This window comes from Oratosquilla oratoria, chromosome 11 (assembly GCF_046742065.1).
Source record: "Oratosquilla oratoria isolate Oo_2021 chromosome 11, ASM4674206v1, whole genome shotgun sequence".
In the NCBI taxonomy this organism is placed as follows: Eukaryota; Metazoa; Arthropoda; class Malacostraca; order Stomatopoda; family Squillidae; genus Oratosquilla; species Oratosquilla oratoria.
In genome coordinates this window covers 22,920,253-22,939,742 of record NC_134787.1, presented here as the reverse complement: position 1 = coordinate 22,939,742, position 19,490 = coordinate 22,920,253, and the positions used below count along the sequence as shown (strand labels likewise).

Sequence of the window (19,490 nt, the reverse complement as noted above, 5' to 3'; positions counted from 1 at the left end):
TTTAAGGAACTGCTTATTATGCTATGTATTTTGTCTGCCAGTTCATTCCTGCATTCTTTCAGAATCCAGTTTGCTATTTCATCTGGCCCATGCGATTTTCTGACATCAAAATTACCCAAGTGTGTCAATATTTCATTCTTTGTTACTTCTATTTCTTCCATAGGGGGGACTTTTTCCTTCCACTCAATCTCTTCAGGTTGTATATTTTCCCTTGTAAACACTGATTTAAAATGTTTGTTCATAATTTCTGCCATTTCCATTTCCTCAGTGTATTCAACTCCTCCTTGTCTTAATTTCTCTAAGTCTTGTTTGTTTTTCAGTTTATTGTTTACAAATCTGTAGAATAGTTTTGGTTGATCTTTACACTTTTCTATAACATCTTTTTCATATTTTCTTTTTTCCTCTCTGCACTTTTGTACATATTCATTTCTATAACCAGTATATATTTTCCATTTTTCAGGTCTTCTGTCTTTTTTCCATCTGTTCCAGGCTTTGTCTCTTTTGTCCTTTAACTCCCTACAACTTTTGTTGTACCAGCATTTTACATATTCTTTTTCTTGTTTTTGTCTTGGGACATACTTTTCCACTCCTTTTTTGTAAATTTTTGTCAAAATATTCCATTTCTCTTCCACTGTTGTTTCTTCTTTGTATATTTCTTCCCAGTTTTCTTGTTGGAAGAATTCTCTTATTTTATCAAAGTTTGTTTTTTCATACATCATTCTTCCTTTTCTATATTGTTCATTTCTTTTCATATATTTTTCTTCATTAAGTTCCAGTTCAATCAATATGTGGTCACTTTTACCTATTGGTGTTTTATATTCAATCTTGTCCACTATTCTAGGTTCAGATGTAATTATTAAGTCTAGCCTCGATGGTTCTTCTTCATTTCTATACCTAGTGTTCTCTTGTATCCATTGTGTCATTGAATGGTCAGTAATCATCTCAAGTAGAGCATTTCCCCATGAGTCATCACCACTCTTTACTGTCATTTCTTCCCAGCAGATTTCTTTGCAATTAAAGTCGCCCATCATAACTATTCTTCCTCCGTCTTCCATTATTTTAGTTAATGCTATCTTTGTGTCCTCTAACATACTTTTATGTTCACTCTCCTCCCATGAGGCTGTTTTCGGAGGCACATAATTGATCACAAATTTTCTGCTCTTCTTATCTCGGTCTTCCACTTCTATCATAATCATCTCTACTGTATTCTTTCCATATATGACACCTTTCACGTTTATATCCTTCTTAGTCAGGAACATAACTCCACCCCCTTGTTTTTTCTCTCTGTTTCTAATCCAATAATTGTATGTATCATGTCCTACACTGTTGGGTGGTAGTGGGCCTTTTAATTTTGTTTCTACAATTCCCATTATGTCCGGTTCTTTTTCTTTCAAATAATCATTCAGTTCATTCAATCCTGTTATCAATCCATCTATATTTGTGTAAGACACTCTTAGTTTTCTGCCACTTCCATTGTATTCTCTGTTTCCCTTATGTTTTTCTTTAGTATGTCGAACTGCTTTATTTTCATGTTCACTACTCTCCAATAGAATCTCTCTTTCTCTGACTCCGTTCTTTCCTCGTTTTTTGCCTTAGCTTCAATTCTTTTCTGCTTTTCTGCCTCTCTTTCCTCCTTATTCATTTCTCTTTTTATCCATACCTTTTTATATTGATCATTTGTTGCTAGTTTCCCTGTCTTGGATAGAATTTTCTCTGCTGTTGTTTGTGACCTGAATTTAATCTTAATTGGTCTGGTCTTATCTGTACTATATTTTCCGAGTCTGAATTTTTCCTCAATTTCCTTTATAATTTCTGGTTCATCTTCCTGGACTAATTTTAGTAAACTGCTTACTCTTTCATTTTCCTCCTTGATTCTTGCAGTTCTATCTGGGTTATGTTTCTCTTCCATTCCTAATATAATTATACATTTCTTTTTGTCAGCTAATTCTCTTACTATATTCTCCTTCTGTCTCATCACTTTAATAACTGAGTCTTCATTATGTTCTTTCAATTGCTGTTTGACTATGTCAGTGAATGAAACCTTATTCCCTTCTTGAGTTATTCTCCAATTTTTAGCTTCTGTAGCTAGTTTCTCTCTGTTTTCATTACTATTCTTCTTCAATTTCTCATTCTCCTCCTTTACATTTCCTAACTGTCTTTTTAGGTCCTCTATTTCTTCAGTTAAGTTTCTGTTAGCCTTCTCTAGTTGTTCCAACCTTTCAATTCTTTTAAAAATGGAGTCTACGTTACCTAACTTACGCTCCAAGTCCTCGATCACCTTATCAACTCTCTCCTCTAGTCTTATCAGTCGGGGGGGGGGGGGGGTTGTGTCCCCCCCACCCTCTTTAAATCCCTGGAACATATTCTCGTCACTTTCTTCTGTATTGCTCCTCTCTATACTTCTAATCTTTACATTTTTATTAGACATTTGATCCTCGCTAAGTCTTTTGTTTACCTTCCGCTTGTCTGGCTGGTCAAAGTCTACTCCCTCCTCATTTCCTTCCATTTCCCTCAGCAATCCCTCCCCTCTTCCTCTTTCCCTACGTTCCCACTACTCCACGAGCAATTTCCCCCCCACCCTGCAAAAACACTAGGCACTTCTCTTTGCGTTGGGATCCACAGACTTCACTTTTCTTCAGAACGTCTTCTAAGCCGTCCATTCGTTGAAGTGTGTGTGTGTGTGTGTGTGTGTGTGTATGTGTCTGTGTTCACATGTACAAGTAAGCATGTACGTGCGTGTGTCTGTGTTCGTATTTGTGTGTACACGCACGCGCATTCACAACATACACTGGTTGTCTAACACGTGTCTATGTGTGCGTGTCTACACGTGTGTAAGCGTGTATATGTCTGTTTTTGATCTCCCAAACTACCACCACCAGTAACAACAAGAACCTCATAAGAGAAATTAAGACACAACAAGCGCAGTCATTATCAGACTTATTAGTTGTGTTCCAAACGAAAGAAACATTACACTTCAACAGGTTAGGGCGGTAAAATTTCACGATAGCACGGCGCAGGTGGTGGAAGCGACAAGCTAAAGCTTGTTGGCTACCCCCCTACTCCCCTCTCCCTCCCTCCTGCATCAGTACCCGGAGGTTGACACGTGACCGCAGGCAGCCACCCACGGCTATCCCCTCGCCCCACACCCTTGTTTGAGCAGTTCCCAGTGTACATAATGACTGCGTTATATGAGGATCAACTGTATATGGTAAAATAGAAAGAAGTCACCACAAATGTTTGCGATGTTGTCGCGTGTGTGCGTATGTGTGCCGACTCGGCGTGAATTTTAAAACGGTTCTCTACATTTGAGATGGTTTTGAAATAAAATCCGTGTATGATTGAATCCATGTTATTTGAGGGACTCCTATATAGTATATATATATATACATATATAAAACCGAGAGATTGCTGATAACATAATCAAATTCAGTAGTTTATCAGACAGGGTAGCTTGGATTGTGATTAGGCTGTGTAAAAGGTACACTCTAAAAATAGTTCAGGTTTATGCACCAACTTCAGAGTTCAGATGATGAAATTGAGTCCTTCTATGATGATTTAAGTCAGGTAATGGATCAAGAAAAAATAAGTATGTGTTGGTAATAGGTAACTTTAATGCTAAAGTGAGGAAGAAGATGGGAGATGAGTTGTGCATTGGGAAGTTTGGAGAAGGTGAAAGAAATGAGAGAGGTGAGATGTTAGTCAATTTTGCAGAACTATAACATGAGAAAAATGAACACTTTCTTCTAAAAGCATGTAGGTCATAAATGGACCTGGAAAAGTCCAAATGGAACAACAAATAGACTTCATATTAGGAGATGAGAGCAAGTGTGTTAACAATGTTACAGCCATAAAGTCAACATAGGTAGTGACCATACAATGGTACATTGACATATAAATTTGATTTCAGAGCCGAGATAAATAAACTACTTTTAAAAATTAAAATAAGCCTTGTGAAGGTTAAGGATAACAAGAAAGAAATTCAATTAGAAATTAAAAATAGATTCAAAGCTCTAAGAATTATTGAGGAAACCATCGAAGTTATGAATTTGAATTTAATGAATATCATTAGGGAATTGGCAGAGAAAGTAGGAAGTACAAAAAGTACTAGTGAAAATAAATACTCCAAAACTACAAATGACCTAATTAAAAGAAGGACTAAGCAGATCAAAAGCAGGAGAAATGAAACAGAGTAGAACTAAACAAGCTTATCAAAAAAAGGCAGAGAAAAGAAAGAGAACCATAGATGAAATTGAGGAAACTATTTGAAAAGGTAAGAGTATTAAAGAGTTTGAGCAGACATACTTTAAAAAGATAGCAAATGATATTTTTGAAAAATAGAAATTGAGAGATCATTAAATGCAGACATACATACATACATATACCAAAGGCTTTTCCCCCTTACAAGGGAGGTAGTCAAAAAACAAAGGCGTAAAAAACATTCACACCCATTCCATCCCTAATACACTCCACTCCCCTCCACCCTCTCTCTTATCTTGGCACCTCCTGGATGACAGGTCATCCCTGCATTTTGTCCACTGCCCTGGGTCAGAAGCAGTGTTGCAAGACACAGCACATCCACAGCAAGGCTGCTTCATTAAATCGGCGACCCCCCCCCTCTCCGTCCCCACAAGCAGAAAAGGAGAAGACGGGGAGAAATCCCTTCAGGCTGCGTCAAATTTTTCTCACACATACTACCTCACCCCCGCATCCCCTCCACCCATTCCACCTCATGAATCACATCATCCATATACAACCCTTCTCCACTCACCCCTATCTTCTGTCCTCTCCCATCCTTCCTCAACAGACATTCCCCTCTTCCCCAAAGCCCCTTTCACCCCATCCATCCATCTCATCCTAGGTTCCCTCATGTTCACTCCCTCTACATCTGCCTTCCATACCTCTTTTACTAGTCTTTCTTCATTCATTCTTTCCATGTGTCCAAATCATCCCAATACTCTTTCATCCACCCTATCTCCCAACTCCCTTACCAACCCTGTTCTCCTCCTCACCTCCTCATTTCTCACTCTATCCAGCCTAGTAATCCCCCATCATACTTCTCAGACACTTCATCTCAAACACATTCAAACTCCTTCTCTCTTCCTCTCTTATGTTCCATGTTTCTGCCCCATACAGTGCTGTTGGCACAATCACTCCTTCATAAAATCTCCTCTTAGCATCCATTCCCAAATGTCTATTCCTCATTACACTTTATGAAGACATAATGCTAAAAAGAGTAGAAAAATTATACCAAGAGCTTTACTCATCAAAGACTATAGTTGACTCAGTAAATCCATCTGTAGACATTAGTACTGTACCAGAAATTACAAAGGAAGAAGTAGAGTTTGCTCTAAAAAATATGAAATGAGAAAAAGCTCCTGGGGAAGATGGTATATCAATAGATCTTTTGAAAGACACAGGAAAACAAGTTCATATTAAGTTACATCAGTTGTATACCTAGTGCTTACATCAAGAAAGTGTTCCTGAATCATGGTGCAATGCTATAAAGATTTTGCTTCATAAAAAAGGAGACCAGAAGGACCTTAGTAACTATGGTAATGACTGATTAGCTTGCTATCAAATGTACCGGGTATAGATAGAAACCAACTGAGAGAACAGGCAGGCTTTTGAAGCAGATATTTGACTTTAGACCATTTGCAGACAATGAGCCAACTAATCAAGAAAATGACAGAATATAATATACCTCTGTGTTTAGCTTTTGTAGATTACAAGAAGGCCTTTGACTCTGTAGAACAAACAGCAATACTAAACTTGTTATGCAAGCAGGGTACAAATGAACAGATTGTAAGGGTTCTAGAAAAGATTTATGTGAAAGGTACCACTGTAATTCAACTACGTAAAGATAGAAGAAAAGATCAAGATCAAGAAATGAGTATGGCAAGGTGATACATTTTCACCCAAATTATTTACAGCTTGCTTAGAAGAGATTTTCGGATGGATGAGTTGGGAAGAGAAAGGTTTGAAGATTAATGATGAATATATGAACCACCTAAGATTTCAGGATGACATTATTCTTATTTCAGAAAGAGCAGAAGAATTGCAAGATATGCTGAGTGATCTGAACAAGTTAAGTCTCAAAGTTGGTTTAACCCCTTCACTCCAGGCCAAAATCTCGCGGGCAGCATTAGCTGCCAGACATGTGATGTTGCGTCATAATACTCACATTATAAAAAATAAAGTCACCGCTGTATTGCTCGTTCTCTCTTTCACCCGTGAATTTTGATAACCATAGAAAATATGATGAAGCCAGTTTACAGAGTATGGGGGTCAAGCAGGTACAACTACAATAAATATAATCAAGACGCCGACATCGGCATCCTCGTGTACCCACTTGCTCCTCATGACCCCTACGTAGGCGTCATCGTATCGAAGGGGTTAAAAATGAATAAGAGTAAAACCAAAGTAATGTTCAACATGAAAGTTCAAAGTAAAGAAATTCTAATCAATGATGAGTCTTAAAGAAGTTGAAGAGTATAATTATTTAGGCCAGATGGTGCAAGTAACCAAAGATCATGATAATGAAATAAAAAGACGTATTACAATTGGTTGGAAAGTGTTTGGTAAGTATAATAAAATCCTGAGAAGTTCTCTACCTTTATGTTTGAAACAAAGTTTACAACCAGTGCATTCTGCCAGCAATAATCTACAGGTGTGAGACTTGGAAACTGACAAAGCCAATGGAGACGAAGCTGAGGACTGGACAGAGGAGAATGGAGAGATCAATGATGGGAATAACACAAAGAGACTGAAAGAGAGCAAGTTGGGTGAGAGAGTAGACTAGAGTGAAAGATATTGTGAAGGCAGTAAAAGAGAGGAAATAGAATTGGGTAAGTTGGTGCAAAAAACTGATAAGCAATGGAGCAAGTGTTACTGAGTGGATGCCACAAGATAGGAAGCATGGAACAGGGAAACCAGACAGGTGGAGAGACAAGATAGAAAAGTCTGCAAGAATAAAGTGGCAGATGTTGGGATGGTTGTGTGAGTCATGGAATACTATGAAAGAGGTCTTTGTTCAGCAGTGGACTCAGGATGGCTGATTTGATTTGATGATTTTATTTGATTATATATATATATATATATATATATATATATATACATATATATATATGCATTCATGAGAAATCACTTGAACTGATTCTAAATATCCAGAAAAACGACCTGGGAAAATAATAAAATGACAACCGAGCACTCGGTCATCATTTAATTATTTTCCCTGGTGTTTTTTCTGCATACATATATATATATATATATATATATATATATATACATACATACATATACCAAAGGCTTTTTTCCTCCTTATGCAAGAGGTAGCCAAAAGAAAAAGGCATAAAAACCACTCCCACCCATTCCATCCCCTACATACTCCACTCCCCTCTACCCTCTTCCCTCCCTCACATCTTGGCACCTCCTGGATGACGGGTCATCCCTGCATCTTGTCCAGTGCCCTGGGTCAGAAGCAGTGTTGCAAGACACAGCACATCCACGGCAAGACCATTTTATTAATTTGGCGACCCCCACCCTCTCCATCCCCTCATGCAGAAAAGAAGACAGGGAGAAATACCTTCAGGTTGCGTCAATATATTTCTCATACATACTCCCTCACCCACCATCCTCCACCCACTACACCTCATGCATCACAGCATCATCCATACACAACCCTTCTCCATTCACCCCTATCTTCTGTCCTCTCCCTTCCTTCCTCAACAGACATTCCTCTCTTTCCAATGTCTACTTCTCATTACACTTTTTAATCCACCAAGGCATTTACTCGCTTCTCTCAATCTACATTCTACCTCCACTCCTCCCTTTCCTGCCACATTTGCACCCAAGTGTCTAATACTTTCCACTCCCTCCAGTCTCTCACCCTTAATACTCACTTCCAGCCTGCTGCCACTCTCTCCCCTTGTACATCTCATCACCTTACTTTTACCCACATTTATCTTTAGCTTCCTTCTTTCACACACCTTACCAAACTCTGTCACTAACTTCCTCAATCCCGCCTCTGATCCTGCCACAAGCGCAGTGTCATCAGCAAACAACAGCTGGCTTATCTCCCACTTTTCTCCATTTTCTATAACCATCTCCAACCCCTGACCCACTACCCTTGCCTTCACCTCTCGCACCACCCCATCCATGTAAAGATTGAACAGCAAGGGCGACATAACACATCCCTGACATAGTCCCACCTTTACCTCAAACCATTCACTCTCTCCATTTCTAATCCTAACACAAGCTCTACTACTCTCATAAAAACTCTTGACTGCTCTTAACAGCTTTCCTCCTATCCCATATATCTGCAATACCTTCCACAGTGCCTGCCTGTCTACCCTGTCATAAGTCTTTTCCAAATCCATAAAAGCCCAAAAAAACATCCTTACCTTTTCCTATAGGTTTCTCACATATCTGTCTTACCACAAAGATCTGATCTACACAACCCCTACCTGTCCTAAAACCACACTGTTCCTCACCAATTACTCCATCTGTTCCTCTCCTAATCCTCTCAATCAAGACCCTCCCATAAGCCTTCCCAACTACACTCAACAAGCTGATCCCTGTGAAACTAGTACACTCACACTTATTCCCCTTTTCCTTGTAAAGTGGAACTATACAGGCACTCCTCCAGTCCTCCGGCACTCTACCCTCTCTTAAACAATCATTAACTAACCTCACCAGCTAGTCAACCATAACTGTACCTCCTTTTTTCAGACATTCTGCATGGCATCCATCCAACCCAGGTGCCTTACCTACTCTCATCATCTTAACAGCTGCTTTCACTTCATCTTTCCTTATTTCTCCTCCATTTTTCTCACTCATCACTGTCATTTTCTTATTGCTTTCCAGTGCAACTACCTTTCCCTCCCTATCCTCCTTCACATTTAGCAGCTCCCTAAAATACTCTGCCCACCTTCCTCTCACTGCCTTCTCTTCCACTACCATCTCTCCATCTGCACCTTTTACCATTTCTTCTCTACTTGATTTGCCTCCTCTTCCTTTTTTAATTTATTTCCAAAACACCTTTTTTATTACTTTCAAAATTTTCTGTCATACTCTTACCCCATTTCACTTCTGCTCTCCTCTTTGCCTCCTTTATTTTATGCTTTACTTCTCTTCCCCTTTACGTTGTACCTCTCATACGATTCTCTCATCCTAATTTGTAACCAATCTATAAAAGCCTGCCTCTTTCATATATATATATATATATATATATATATATATATATATATATATATAGATAGATAGATAAATGTGGGTAAAAGGTGAGATGAGATGTACAAGGGGAAAAGTGGCAGCCAACTGAAAGTAAGTATTAAGGGAGAAAGACTGGAGTAAGTGGATAGTTTTACATACTTGGGTTCAAGCGTGGCAGGAAAGGGATGAGTGGAGGTGGAGGTAGAATGTAGATTGAGAGAAGCAAGTAAATACCTTGGGGGACTGAAAAGTGTTATGAGAAACAGACATTTGGGAATGAATGCTAAGAGGAGATTGTATAAAGGAATGATTGTGCCGACAGCACTGTATGTGGCAAAAACATGGAACATAACAGAAGAGATGAGTTTGAATTTGTTTAAGATGAGGTTCCTGAGAAGTATGATAGTGGTTATTAGGCTGGATAGAGTGAGAAACAAGGAGGTAAGGAGGAGAACGAGGGTGGAGAGGGAGTTGGGAGATAGGGTTGATTAAAGAGTATTGGGATGGTTTGTACACATGGAAAGAATGAGAGAAAAAAGATTAGTGAATGAGGTTTGGAAGGCAGAGGTGGAAGGAGTGTACATGAGGGGGCGACTAAGGATGAGTTGGATGGATGGGGTAAATGGGGCATTGGAAAAAAAGGGGTATGTCTGTTGAGGAAGGATGGGAGAGGATAAAAGATAAGGGTGAATGGAGAAGGGTTGTGTATGGATGATACTGTGATGCATGAGGAATGGGGGTGAGGGAGTATGTGTGAAAAATAAATTGACCCAGCCCAAAGCAATTTCTCCCTGTCTTCTCCATTTCTACATGAGGGGACAGTGGGGAGGGGTTGCCAATTTAATGAAGCGGCCTTGCTGTGGATGTGCCATGTCTTGCGACACTGCTTCTGACCCAGGGCAGTGGACAGGATGCAGGGATGACCCATCATCCAGGAGGAGCCAAGATGAGAGGGAGGGAGAGGGGTGGATGGGAGTAGAGTATGTGGGGATGGAATGAGTGGGAGTGGATTTTATGCTATTGTTTTTTGGCTACCTCCCTTGTAAGGGGGAAAAAGCCTTTGGCATATATATGTGTATATATATGTATGTGTATATATATATATATATATATATATATATATATACACATATATATATATATATATATATATATATATATATATACACATACATATATATATTATATATATATATTATATATATCCATATATACACATACATATATATATATTATATATATATATTATATATATATATATATATATACTGTACAGAAAAATATCAACACGAGAATAAAAGAAAAAATGTAGCATACTATTCCTTTTATTTTTTCTATACCATGTTCCTAGCATTCCACATCTCATAGAATGGTTTACATAAATTACAAACAAAACACTTTACAAATACAACATATCCCCAGATATGAACTCACAAGGATGCTAAAAACATGCCAAAACCACTCCATATAAGATATTAACTAACTGAAGTTTTTACTTTATAGAAGATTGATTGATCTACAAGTGACACCTCAACAGACCATCTGATTACAGTCTTTAATGCCTGGATATTAATCTTCACTCAAACTTTTAACTTCGAGTTTCCCTCCTTTCTGCTACATTTTTTAAATCTTTTAACATCTCTATGACTCCATCCTTTTCAGCACAAAATAGTCCCTGGGTAAGGAGAAGCCCCAGCACTTGTTCATGTTCCTTTGCAACAGACTCCAAATGGTTAGTGGGTATTGTTTCCATAACAGGATATAATCAATTATTGATCCAACTCATACCTAACCTAACTACACACTCTACTTGTGTAGAAATACAGCTTTTTTTTTCCCTCCACTTCACTGTCATAAATTTTAACTTTTTTCTATTTTTTTGCTATCAAAATCTTTTTCTACTGAACTTCAATACAAAATCACCTCTGATAAATTATAATAATCTTAAATGCATACCACAATGCATTTGATATAAAAGGCGGAATGGAGATGCCTGAAGGACATTTCATGCCTACCAAAAAATTAGAAAGAATTTGGGAAGAATATAATTGTCTTAGGGATGTGTAGCATCCCTAAATACATTCTAAATTGTAATTCTTCAGTAATCAACCTTTTTTCTGTCTTCAACTGGTACATAGATGGGGAGCTACATAAAAAAAACTCTCCCTTCATTGCTAGGTTTTAGTTAGGTTAGGTCCTAATATGTACTGAACAAGATGAATGCATACAAGGACCAGCAGCTAAGCTAATAAGGTATATTTTAACACAAGGTATACAACTACTTAGGCATCATGTATCATGCAAATACATTTTTCAATTCTTTTTGTTTTGCATTTTAAAGATTTTTTTTCTGTGGAATGGTTGCATTAGTTGATTAGGTTAGGTAAGGATGTATTACATTAGGAGCTACAGGACAATGTAAGATTCATGTTAAATATCCATGTTTGTGTGAATCTGGAATTAAAAAAAAAATAATAATAATAAAAAAAAAAAAAATAAAGAGGTACAGGTTTACATAGTTTATCTAGGACCACGCCCTCTATTGCATAATATCCTGCAAAATATGTATGAAAGTATGACGGCCACTGCTACATAATACAGTAGAGGCAGCCTATATCTAATATAAAACTGTAAATGTAAACAATATTGAATGGATTCATCCCTGATGCCTGCCTTGCATTGGGATCACCAGGAACATGGTTACATGGGAAGTGAATTCAAAATTGGCTTGTTGGTTTTATTAAAAATTTGGGATTTCGCCAGAGATAATCACTACGTCAAATTTCGTCCTTTCCACCATCAATTTCGAATTAAAACTGTAATGACTTACAATTTTGTTCAAGACCAAGACCTTCAGTTTGTCCTTGATATTGTTTTTATTTCTAATTATCTTACATATATTTCCTGTCATCTATTAAAATGAAAGTAATTTACATCTGCACAACATTGCGCACACTTTAAGAATTATTTATTTGGTACTAGGTTTTTAATTAATACATATTTGTACTTAGTTTCCAACGAAGTATCTATCAAAATTTTCATTATCACATGGCCACTGGAAACTCCTTCCTCCCTTGCAGTGTTACTATATGTAGGTACCCCCACAAAATTTAAAAAAAAAAATTTAACCTTTAAATTATTGTTGCATACGAAAGGCAATTTTATTAGAAACAAAATGCTTTTTAAATTTTTTAAATAGCTTGAAAAATAAGGGAGATGCGATTTTTTTTAATTATTTTTTTTAGCCCGCATTTTTTTGCTATACTTTTACCATAACAAAGTGTTAGAATTAAGGGTGGTAATTTGTAAAGATTTCGGTAAAGAAATACACATTAACTCTAAACCACTGGTCCAATTTTATTAAAATTCGGAATACTTGGGTTTTATGGATCAACAAATCACATGAGCATGTCAAAAACAATGTGAGACATCTCCATCATACCATATTTGCCTTTTCATGGCAACCATGAAGCTGTCGCTAAACGCCGACCGAAGTCGACCGACGCCGACCGAAGTCGACCGACGCCGACCAAAACCACACAATGACGAGTTTTTGCTCAAATGCATAATTTATATACAAAAAATAGCACATGATTGCATTATTTGACCTATTTTCTTTAAAATGGATAATTTCCACGTAAAATGATTGAAGAGAAGTTATGTTTTTATCCTCTGAAAAATGATCAGCCGGCAACCAACGCCGACGAAACCCAAACAATGACGTTGGTTGCCGGTTGATAATTTTGTAGAGGATAAAAACGTAACTTCTCTTCGATCATTCTACATGGAAATCACACATTTTAAAGAAAATAGGTCAAATAATGCAACCATATGCTATTTTTTATATATAAATTATGCATTTGAGCAAAAACCGTCATTGTGTGTTTTAGGTCGTCAATGGTAATAGTAAACAAAATCGAACGCGAACTGGACGCATCAGATTCATGGGTGATATAGCTAAATTCCGGGGCTTTTAGCTCAAACACGCAAAAGTCAATTTTCTTAAGCTTCTCAATTCTGGGAGAAAATAGGTTGAAAAACTGTTTATATAACTTAAAATTATGTTTAGACATTCTTTACCTTAATATTTTTACTCGGAAAACTATGTTGCAGAGTTTGAAAACCAAATTTCCGTTTAAGTCGCTGAAAAATTGTTTCTATTTCAAGAATTAGCCTTACACTTGCAAAACAACAAGGTAATTTGAATATCTTGCGCATGCGCAAAGCGCGGGAAGCATTCAAATTGAACTAAACAAAAAATAGTGGGCCGCAACATTTGGCCATGAAAACAACACAAGATCGACAGTGGCGCCGCGCGCGGATTCCGGGGTACCTAGATGTTGTCATACACGGGAATATATTTGTAAAAGAATGTAAATTATTTGAGCAAGGCGGACTGGTGACTACTGAAATATGAATATATAGTAACTAGTGGGCTAAAATTCAGTTAATCTTAATACTAGGAGATCTATGTCTGAATAGCAGCATGGCATGAAGTAAACCACTGGTTAGTAAAGTAGTACATATAGTAGGTACCCGCCGGAATCCGCGCGCGGCGCCACTGTCGATCTTGTGTTGTTTTCATGGCCAAATGTTGCGGCCCACTATTTTTTGTTTAGTTCAATTTGAATGCTTCCCGCGCTTTGCGCATGCGCAAGATGTTCAAATTACCTTGTTGTTTTGCAAGTGTAAGGCTAATTCTTGAAATAGAAACAATTTTTCAGCGACTTAAACGGAAATTTGGTTTTCAAACTCGGCAACATAGTTTTCCGAGTAAAAATATTAAGGTAAAGAATGTCTAAACATAATTTTAAGTTACATAAACAAGTTTTTCAACCTATTTTCTCCCAGAATTGAGAAGCTTAAGAAAATTGACTTTTGCGTGTTTGAGCTAAAAGCCCCGGAATTTAGCTATATCACCCATGAATCTGATGCGTCCAGTTCGCGTTCGATTTTGTTTACTATTACCATTGACGACCAAAAACACACAATGACGGTTTTTGCTCAAATGCATAATTTATATATAAAAAATAGCATATGGTTGCATTATTTGACCTATTTTCTTTAAAATGTGTGATTTCCATGTAGAATGATCGAAGAGAAGTTACGTTTTTATCCTCTACAAAATTATCAACCGGCAACCAACGTCATTGTTTGGGTTTCGTCGGCGTTGGTTGCCGGCTTATAATTTTACAGAGTAAAAAAACGAAACTTCTCTTCGATCATTTTACGTGGAAATTATCCATTTTAAAGAAAATAGGTCAAATAATGCAACCATGTGCTATTTTTTATATATAAATTATGCATTTGAGCAAAAACCGTGATTGTGTGGTTTTGGTCGGCGTCGGTCGACTTCGGTCGGCGTTTAGCGACAGCTTCATGGTTGCCATGAAAAGGCAAATATGGTATGATGGAGATGTCTCACTTTGTTTTTGACATGCTCATGTGATTTGTTGATCCATAAAACCCAAGTATTCCGAATTTTAATAAAATTGGACCAGTGGTTTAGAGTTAATGTGTATTTCTTTACCGAAATCTTTACAAATTACCACCCTTAATTCTAACACTTTGTTATGGTAAAGTCGAGCCAAAATGCGGCTAAGAAAATAATTCAAAAAATCGTATCTCCCTTATTTTTCAAGCTATTTCAAAAATTTAAAAAGCATTTTGTTTCTAATAAAGTTGTCTTTCATATGCAACAATAATATAAAGGTTAATTTTTTTTTTTAATTTTGTGGGGGTACCTACAACATCACTGAAATTCATAATTCAACACTAACCACCTCGCCTCATTACCTTCTGTGGGAATAATTTTAAGCTCAAATTCCTTCTAGTTTTATCCGCCAGCTTACTGTGCAACTTAAATTTGCATACCCTATGTCCCTATCCTTGTAGAGTTACCAGTGCGATATTTTCGTGGTTCGCTACCAGTCAGATACATTATTTGTGCGTTTTTGTTTGTTTGTTTTTAGTGACTGAGGGAGGGGATCCATATATATCTACGGTAATTATTTAAAGGACTGCAGGGTTGGGAAGGTGCCTATTTTCAATGCGAAATTGTAGCCGATTACAGCACCTTATTATACGAATGGGCACTAGTGACGAAGCTGTTGGAATGTGAATAAAATAAATATATATATATATATTTAGTTACCTACCCACTGATCTACGAAGATCCGATTCTTTACGTTTGACAGTTCCACGCTATTAGTAATTGATACTCAAGTGCAAGGGCAACTTCTGAATCCCGAGTGAGATCTGTTGCGCTGCCAAAACCGGGGGGGGGGGGGTGATTAGATAGGCACCCCGCTCCTGAGTGGAGTGAAGAGACAACTGCAAGAGTGCGAGTTCCGTATATATATATATATATATACATATTTATATATATATATATATATATATATATATATATATATATATATATATATATATATATATAATCATCATCATCATCATCATCCTGGGCGAGTTGGACAGATCCCTCAATTCCGAGATTCCTGGATTCTAAAAAAAGAATAGGAATTTTGTCGAATAGTAGTTTACTTCATGATGTTTGATAAGTCTTTTACATACATACATACATATACCAAGGCTTTTTCCCCCTTATAAGGGAGGCAGCCAAAAAGAAAAAGGCATAAAATCATTCCCACCCATTCCATCCCTGAATACACTCCACACCCCTCCACCCTCCCTCATATCTTAGCACCTCCTGGATGATGGGTCATCCCTGCACCTAGTCCACTGCCCTGGGTCAGAAGTAGTGTCGCAAGACACAGCACATCCACAGCAAGGCCGCTTCATTAAATCGGCGACCCCCCCTCTCCATCCCCCCATGCATAAAAGGAGAAGACAGGGAGAAATCCCTTCGGGCTGCGTCAAATTTTGCTCACACATACTACCTCACCCCCCATCCCCCCGCCCATTCCACCTCATGCATCACATCATCCATATACAACCATTCTCCATTCACCCCTGTCTTCTGTCCTCTCCCGTCCTTCCTCAACAGACATTCCCCTCTTCCCCAAAGCCCCTTTCACAACATCCATCCACCTCATCCTAGGACGTCCCCTCATGTTCACTCCCTCCACATCTGCCTTCCATACCTCTTTTACTAGTCTTTCTTCACTCATTCTTTCCATGTGTCCAAACCATCCTAATACTCTTTCATCAACCCTATCTCCCAGCTCCTTTACCACCCCTGTTCTTCTCCTCACCTCCTCATTTCTCACTCTATCTAGCCTAGTAACCCCCATCATACTTCTCAGACACCTCATCTCAAACACATTCAAACTCCTTCTCTCTTCCTCTCTTATGTTCCATGTTTCTGCCCCATACAGTGCTGTTGGCACAATCACTCCTTCATACAGTCTCCTCTTAGCATCCATTCCCAAATGTCTATTCCTCATTACACTCTTCAATCCACCAAGGCATTTACTCGCTTCTCTCAATCTACATTCTACCTCCACCTTCACTCCACCTTTTCCTGCCATATTCGCACCCAAGTATCTAAAACTATCCACTTCCTCCAGTCGCTCTCTCTTAATGCTCACTTCCAGTCTACTGCCACTTTCACCCCTTGTACATCTCATCACCTTACTTTTACCCAAATTTATCTTTAGCTTTCTTCTATCACATACTCTCCCAAACTCTGTCACCAACTTCCTCAGTCCCTCCTCTGATCCTGCCACAAGCGCAATGTCATCCGCAAACAACAGCTGGCTCACCTCCCACTTTTCTCCATTTTCTTTAACCATCTCCAATCCCTGACCCACTACCCTTGCATTTACCTCTCGCACTACCCCATTCATGTATAAGTTGAACAGCCAGGGTGACATAATGCATCCTTGACGAAATCCCACCTTTACCTCGAACCACTCACTCTCTCCATTTCTAATCCTGACACAAGCTCTACTACTCTCATAAAAACCCTTGACAGCTCCTAGAAGCTTTCCAACTATCCCGTATATCTGCATAACCTCCCACAGTGCCTTTCTGTCTACCCTATCGTAAGCCTTTTCCAGATCCATAAAAGACCAAAAAACATCCTTCCCCTTTCCTATAGCTTTCTCACATATTTGTCTTACCACAAAAATCTGATCTACACAACCTCTACCCATCCTAAATCCACACTGTTCCTCACCAATTACTCCCTCTGTTCCTCTCTTAATCCTCTCAATCAAGATCCTCCCATAAGCCTTCCCTATTACACTTAACAAGCTAATCCCTCTGAAACTACTACATTCACACTTGTCCCCTTTTCCCTTGTAAAGTGGAACTATACAGGCACTCCTCCAGTCCTCCGGCACTCTACCCTCTCTCCAGCAAACATTAAATAATCTCACCAGCCAGTCCACCATCACTGTACCTCCTTTTTTTTTTTAGACATTCTGCATGGCATCCATCCAGACCAGGTGCCTTACCTGCTTTCATCATCTTAACAACTGCCTTCACTTCATCCTTACTTATTTCCCCTCCATTTTCCTCACTCATCACTCTCATTTTCTTAGCATTTCCCACTGCAGCTATCTTTCCCTCCCTATCCTCCTTCACATTTAGCAACTCCCTAAAATATTCTACCCATCTTCCCCTTACTGCCTTCTCTTCCATTATCATCTCTCCATCTGCACCTTTTACCTTCTCTTCCCTACTTGATTCGCCTCCTCTTCCTCTCTTAATTTCTTTCCAAAACATCTTTTTATTACTTTCAAAATTTTCTGTCATACTCTTACCCCACTTCACATCTGCTCTCCTCTACCTTTTGCTTTACTTCTCTTTTCTTTGTACCTCTCATATAACTCCCTCGTCCTATTTTGTAACCAATCTGTGAAAGCTCGTTTCTTCTCTTCTACAACCTTCTTTGTTTCCTCATCCCACCATTCACTACCCTTCCTTCTATTTCCTCCTGTCATTCTTGTTCCACACACCATCCTTGCACACTTTATGACTCCCTCCGTGAGTGGGGAGTGGGGCTAGGCATCCTTCTCCTTGTAGCCCCACAGGGGACATTCCTAAACGAAAAAGTAAAGGCATAAGAGGGTCTGGGAGTTTTCCGACCAGCACCCTAAGGTTTGGGTCTTTTAATGTGCGTGGATGTGGTACAGATGAGAGTAAAAGGGAAGAGATAGGTAGTATGTTTGTGAGAAGAAAGATGGATGTGTTGGCTTTGAGTGAATCTAAGTTGAAAGGGAAGGGTGAGTGTAAGTTTGGGAGTGTAAGTGGGAGGTTATCAGGAGTGAAGAGAGGGCGAGGGAGGGAAGGGGTGGCTATTCTAGTAAGTGAAGAGATAGGTAAATGTGTAGTGGAGTGGAAGGAGGTTTCCTCAAGGATAATGTGGATGAAGGTGAAACTGGGAAAGGAGATGTGGGTCTTTGTAAGTGCATATGGGCCTGGCAGTGAGAAGAGTGTAGAAGAAAGGGAGGCCTTTTGGATAGATTTAAATGAGTGCATAGAGGATTTAGGGAGAAATGTCAATGTAATAGTACTGGGAGACCTTAATGCTAGGGTAGGAAATGGTCCAATTGATGGAGTGGTTGGGAAATGTGGAGTTCCAGGAAAGAATTGTAGTGGATGGAAATGTGTCTAGAAAGAGAGTTGATGATAGCAAATACAGTGTTTCAGAAGAAAGTCAAGCATAAGTACACATGGGAGAGGGTGGTGGATGGAAGGGTGGTAGATAGAGCGTTGATGGATTATGTAGTGGTAAATAGGACTGTGATAGGAAGAGTTAAGGATGAACATGTGCTAAGAGGAGAGGGTGGGGGACTATCAGATAATTTTTTTGGTGGAAGGTAAGTTGAGAGTGAAGGATAGATGGAGAAAGAGGAAAGGGACAAAAGGTAGGGAGGTGCTTAGAGTGAACTCTTTAAATGAAAAGGAAAAGGAGAAGGAGTACAAGAAGAAGCTGAAGGAGGAGTGGGAGAGAGTGAAGGATAGAGTAGAGCTAGGTGTGGAGGAGGAATGGGAATGGTTTTACATACATATACTTTTAAAAACTTAGAATTTGAAGGAGGGAGAAACAATAATAATTTGTTGTAAAAATATGAAGTGGTAGGTGTTATAAGGATGAATAAAGTGAGAAATGTGGAGGTGAGGCAGTACACACGGTTGCAAGTCAGAGGTATAGGTCAAGAGCGTTGAGGACATAATGGGATTTTTTTTAAAGTGTGGAAAGCAGAAGTGGATGGGGGTGAACTTGAGAGGAAGATCAAGAATGTGGTAGATAGACGCACTAAAGTATGTATCTGTCGAACAGGGGAGAGTGCAAAAGACAGAATCAATTG

At 38.6% G+C, this 19,490-nt stretch overlaps 1 protein-coding gene across 10 annotated transcripts in view; it reads right to left on the bottom strand.

The window, feature by feature from the left end:
• LOC143029650 (quinone oxidoreductase-like) overlaps positions 1 to 15,495 on the bottom strand; it is a 61,355-nt gene extending 45,860 nt beyond the window's left edge. For 2 of the 10 annotated variants that reach the window (XM_076192442.1, XM_076192449.1), the window contains exon 1: positions 15,369 to 15,495. Coding sequence is in view for 3 of the 10 variants with exons in the window: in XM_076192441.1 (XP_076048556.1) it covers positions 12,041 to 12,121 (81 nt within the window). In the remaining 7 variants the exon portion in view is untranslated. Of the gene's footprint in view, positions 1 to 12,040; positions 12,193 to 15,006; positions 15,184 to 15,368 lie in introns of those variants that run through there. The other 8 variants (XM_076192445.1, XM_076192451.1, XM_076192443.1 and 5 more) reach the window with 8 other exon arrangements.
• Between the last annotated feature and the right edge of the window lie 3,995 nt (positions 15,496 to 19,490).